Source organism: Cibotium barometz, chromosome 59, assembly GCF_041138505.1.
Source record: "Cibotium barometz isolate CiBa-2024 chromosome 59, ASM4113850v1, whole genome shotgun sequence".
Classification (NCBI taxonomy): Eukaryota; Viridiplantae; Streptophyta; class Polypodiopsida; order Cyatheales; family Cibotiaceae; genus Cibotium; species Cibotium barometz.
In genome coordinates, this window is record NC_141104.1 from 33,091,603 (window position 1) to 33,097,648 (window position 6,046).

Below are 6,046 nucleotides of genomic sequence, written 5' to 3' on the forward strand. Positions count from 1 at the left end.
CATGATTTATATTATTTACTATTGTCATGGTTAATTAGAACACCACAAAGAAATTAAACTTATTATTCAAAATTCCTCCATCTGAATTGCACTTGAAAAGTATGAGGAGAAACTTTGAGTTTTCGACTATTTTTAAGCTTAAAAGGCACTTAAGACTACACATTATGTTATGCATAGATAGACCATAAACAAAACACCAAATTTTATTTTATATTTTTGGAATACAAAATATAAAGTAAGAACTCCAAGATGTTTAATTTCTCAATCTTTTTTTTTTGTTTTCTTAATCATGGATTCAATTGAAATAGTTTTCCTCCATAGATATTTCTTATAACTGAGCATGTGCATGATATTAAAGAAGACTAAGAGTGGATTGACCTACATGTATGGCACTTACTTTCTCCCTTTAACATAGAGTGCATTATGTCAACATTTTTTGTAACATCTGATTTTATCGTAGCTCTCTTTTTATTACCTTAGGGTCAACATCTCACTTTTTTTATTATCTTAGGGTCAACATTTCACTTTTTATTATTATCTTAGGATCAACATTTCACTTTTTTCCCACTACCATATATTACCATATAAATACACCAACATGAATCACGTTGGTGGATTAATGTTACAATTAGAGCATGCTAAAAGTGTGGGGTATGTGATGTGAATAACTGTTATAGTTTTACTTTTCTCGATTACACTTATTTATCCAAAGATTATTTTCTAAAAGTGTGGGGGATGTGATGTGAATAATTGTTATGGTTTTACTTTTCTTGATTACACTTATTTATCCAAAGATTATTTTCTTTGAGAATCCTTTAAACAACCCATGAGTAGGCCATAAATTTTATGTTGAAAGATCACTCAATTAAGCTTAAACATAATTAATGTGATACAAAAATAGTTCGTATTGGTTTGTGAAATAACATCAAGAAGGCACATGATACCTTGTGAAATTTTGATGATCTATGAAAAAGTCAACAACCTACATGTAAATGAGCTTACGTAGTGTGAGAGGGATTGATGCAAAGTGAAAGAAACCATCTAGTAAACATATATACACACATATTAGTTAGATCAATAAAAGTGGTTGAAGAATAACATCTTACTAGAGTCACTTGGAGTTAAAATTGTAGTTTATAGTAAGATCATCTTACTTTGAGTTAAACTTGTAGTAAATTTATGGTAAGATCATCTTACTTAGAGTAAAACTTATAGTAAGTTTATACTAAGATCCTTTAGGCATAATCAAAACGTTAATATTTATAGTAAGATCATTTAGGCATAATCAAAACATCAATATTTTATCTCTTCAATGAATTTTCCTTGATAAACATGGTCGAAAAGCATTTCATCTCATAACTACCAAATTTAATGATTTTACATGTAGTAAAATTAAGGATACTTTCTATCAAGGAATATTTATAGGACTTCATGATCTACAAATGAATGTATATCAATTTCAAGCTTTTATCCCAAATTTATATATTTTGTAATTTCACCTGTGAATAATATGACGTGGTTGAAGCAAGTAGTAAAAAATAAAGTTAATTTTTCATATCTACATAGGTATAGAAATAATTATGACTATTGAACTACAAAATGCCACTACTAATATGCTATCAATTTTAAAGTATTTTACTTTGATTTAGTCACCCTTCATCACATTTTTGGGGCATCTCAGGCCTTTAAAACTTTTGATTAATTTTACAGATAGTTGAATTAGAAGTTGCCACACCTACCTTAAACATCTATCCTACCCTTTTCATGAGAAGAGGGAGGCACGTCCTTAATTTATAGCATAAATCCTTTTAAAGGAAAGAGAATGGCCTACAAAGAGAGCTAAGGCCATTCATTATCTAAGCTACTAAGAAAACTACAGTGGGTAAGAAGAAACTCCTATGGTACTATATTTAACATATCAACGTAAGTTCTTTGTTATTACATGTGAATAATTACTTCACACACTTTGAGAAGGGACATTCGTTTGGGACACTTACACTCAACAACCTCAAAGGGGCCCATGCGGGCAGGATGATGGGCCCACTTCCAAGTGTATGGCCACTACCCCCATGGTAAACCAACAATCTCACACTTAATAATTGTACAATTGACAATTGGCACGGAAAAGCACGAGCTAGTGTGCACTCACGAGTTCGAATTATGATTTTATAGGTGTATATTGTTTAACTACATGATCAAGAAAGAGATTTCCTTACTATATACCAACCCACTTGTGGACGCGCATGGAGGCATGTGAGGAAGAGGAGTGGTGGAGTTGGTCAATGGTTTTTCATATGTGAGGAGGTGCCTTGGTGACATGTGTTTTCCTATTCATGAGAGCTTGGTCAATGGCTTTAAAAAAAAAATATTAATAAGGTTGTGAAATGGGCATCTAAGGGGCCATCAAACAAATATCAAAGGACTAAGCAAGTTTTCTTGTGTAGAAAATCAAGGGCCCTTTTTCCAAAAAGTGGACAAAAAGTCAAGAGGGGTAATTGTGTGAAGCCTATGGTATCCACTACTTTTAATTTTGTTGTGTGAAGACTTTTACGTGGCGACTGCGGTGGTGGGTGACGTTCTTCGTTCTTCGTTCTTCGTTCTTCGTCCTCTTCTTCATCGTTGCAGCTTCTCGGAGCTCTCAGAATACGATGGCTTCTCCCCAGCACGAGATCGCTTCTCCCCTTGCCCTCCCATGCAAGCAGCACACCATCGCTTCTGCACCTCCTCACCCTCTCATTATCTCTTCTGTTCCCTTCAAATGGGAAGAAGCCCCTGGCAAACCCATCCCCACTTGCAACCACCTCATCCCAGCTGCCCCTTCCTCTCCTCCCTCCCTCCAATTGCCCCCCAAGCTTCAACCCCAAGCTCACTTCCATAGCTCGGACAGCAGCAGCAGCAGCACCACCACATGGCACAAAAGCCCCCACCGCCTGCAACCCAAGAACCAGAAGCTCGTGAAACTCTGCAAGTGCATGTTTAGAACTGCTTCTTGGAGCCAGCCTCTTCACCCCCAATGGAGCTTTGCCAGGCGCCATGCCCATGATAGCAGCCTTGATGATGATCATGATCAAGGGGCGCCCACGGTCTTCAATGATAGGTTTTTCTTTGATAAAACCAGCCCCCAAGATTTGAAGTGCACTGTCTCCATAGATTCATGGCACCCCACAATCATCCCATTATATGAAGAGAAAGAGGATGAATTTGTGTGCAGGGATTCAAGCCTGGTTCTAGATGATGAAGAGAGCACTGGTTCTTCACCATGGCAGCCCATCATGTTCCATGAAAGAGAAGGTGCCTCTTCCCCATGCCAACCCATCATGTTCCATGATGGCAGAGAAGAAGATGATGATGGATTTGATTTCTATAGCACAGCTTCTTCCATAGAAAAGCCCTCCCAAAAAGCCCCCCTGGATAATTATGCTGATCCCCCTCCATGGATTCTAGATTTTAGCCCAGATGAAGAAGATGGCCATGTTAACAAAGGTGGCGGCAGAAAGATTATAAGATTAGTGGCCCTAATCAGGTTCAAGAACATAATCAGCAAGGTTTGCAAGCTAAACAGGAGAAGAGATGCTAATCAGGCAGACATGTGGTCACCTACTTTGGCCACCTACCTGTACAACCAACAAAAGCAGAAAGAAGAGGAAAGCAACCTTCACAGCATTAGAAGCCCTTACCTTTCAGAAGATGAGCAAGAAGATGAACAATTAAGCCCAATTAAGGGCCAATTAAGCCTAGCTAGGAGCCCTCATTTCTCAGAAGAGAAGCAAGATGGGCTCCAAAAAGCAACACACAAAATGTTAAGCCTAAGTGAGCATTTAGCAGAAGAGGAGCAAGATGAGCCCAAAAAGCCAACTGCTACACACAAATTAAGCTTAAGTGAGCATTTAGGTTATAATGACTCATTTAGCGAGCAAATGGACAGAAGATCGGTTGGAGACCCCTCTATTGATACAAAAGAAAGAGTGTCTGCATGCAAGGGGATGTGCAAGGTCCGGAAAACAGTCCGAGTCTTGGTAAGTACTCATCACATGGGCATTCATTTTTGGATTTACATACATAAACACATTAATTGTATGATGCTGAAGTAGTGTATCAATTCTATGAATCACACTAGCAACACCCTTGATCTCTTTATGGTGCTGCCATAGCAGCCAATGCATCGAGCTCTGTCTGGGGTCGAAGGCCGATAATGTCTCTGTCAAAGTGTTGGCATATGGATCATATGTGGTCTGGAGTAGTGTCATATGGATCATATGTGGTCTGAAGTAGTGTCATGTATGGATCATATGTGGTCGGTTGGCTTGACCATAAGTGCTATATGTGGTCTGGAGTAGTGTCATATGGATCATATGTGGTCTGAAGTAGTGTCATGTATGGATCATATGTGGTCGGTTGGCTTGACCATAAGTGCTATATGTGGTCCAAAGTAGAGTCATATGGATCATATGTATGACAAAAGCGTTTCTCTGCTCGAGTCTTAGAGACGAGCATGCTCGCCTCTGACCCCAGCTCGAAAAACAAAAAAATGGATCATATGTGGTCGGTTGGCTTGACTATAAGTGCTATTAGTATGATTGGCACCTTATGTATGTGGTCGGTTGGCTTGACTATAAGTGCTATTAGTATGATTGGCACCTTATGTATGTGGTCAACAGTAGGCTTGACTATAAGTGCAATTTGGTGCATCATATGGATCATATATATGATGGGCACAGGTATACGCGGTCTGTCGGCTTGACGCTGAGTTAAAAATTGGGCTGACTATGAGTCAAAAGTCTCAGGCACCCAGTATGTGGTCTGTTGGCCTGGCTAGGAGTTAAAAATCTCATCATGGATATGGTGGAGTATCATCAATGTAAACTAAACCTGTGTCATGAAACTAAACCTATCTAATCATGCATACAGGGTAGTGTCAATATAGTGGAATTATCATCAATGTAAACTAAACCTGTGTAATGACGCTAAACCTATCTAATCCTGCACATAGTGTAGTGTCAATATAGTGGAATATCATCAATGTAAACTAAACCTGTCTGATCACACTAATCTTGCATAAAGTGGAGTGTCAATCTAAACTAAGCAAGTGTTAACTTATATTCTGGAATCACAACGAGACCTTAATTAAACCTATATTTTGGAAGGTTGATTATTGTTTTCTTTTCAATTGTGTGTGTGTGTGTGTGCGCTCTTGGTTTCCATGCAGGCTGCAACAATCAAGCTCATTCTTGTTCAAACAGAAGCTCGTGGGAGGAGGGCAACATCTCTCAGCTATCGCTGCAAACCAAAATCCTTCAACCTCTCTCCACCCTCTTGATCCAACACACTGGTCCACACATACCTAATTATGGTTTCTATAATCCCCATCCTAATCTCAAGGATAATTAAGCTTGTAACAAGGCTTCATTAGAGGTTGGGAAATTCTCCACACGTCCCTGATTATGGTTTCTATAATCCCCATTCTAATCTCAAGATAATGATAATTAACCCTCATGCATGGTGCCAACAACAAACCAAAGTGGGATCCATGTAAGTGGGCAATTGACCCCACTATGCAAGATGCTTCATAGGTTGCTATAGTCCCTTTTTTTTCTTTTTCTTTTTAGATAGATAGATAAATAGATAAATAGAGAGAGAGTGAGTAGTCATATAGGAGGATTGGTTGGTGGAACATTTGTAAACTACTTCATTCCAAGAGTATTCTCACCCCAATCAAGAACTTAATCCTCAAGTGTGTAAAGGTGTGCTAAGACACTTTTCACTTCAAGATTGTGTCACAATCTTGCCATACATGCTCAACATTAGAGGCATCCATCAGTGAAGTAAGTTCCCCCCCCCCCCCCCCCCCTTTATTATAGCTCTTAGCATTTTCAACATGCACCAACATGTTGAGCGAGATTTGGTTTTGTTATAGCTCTTAGCATTTTCAACATGCATGACGTTACCAAGGTCAGATGAATAGAGTGATGTCTTGCTCGCCTTTTTGTATTTGTTGTTTTCAATAGTGCACATATTGACAATAGCTTGCTCGAAACAAAAAGTTAAA

At 38.6% G+C, this 6,046-nt stretch overlaps 1 protein-coding gene across 1 annotated transcript; it reads left to right on the forward strand.

Moving 5' to 3' along the window:
• The first annotated feature begins 2,543 nt into the window (after positions 1-2,543).
• On the forward strand, positions 2,544-5,810 carry LOC147605737 (uncharacterized). Its single transcript, XM_086793109.1, has 2 exons — positions 2,544-4,016; positions 5,207-5,810. Exons 1-2 carry the CDS (start codon positions 2,649-2,651, stop codon positions 5,315-5,317), a joined length of 1,479 nt encoding a protein of 492 aa, XP_086649235.1. The 5' UTR covers positions 2,544-2,648; the 3' UTR covers positions 5,318-5,810.
• The last annotated feature ends 236 nt before the right edge of the window (positions 5,811-6,046 follow it).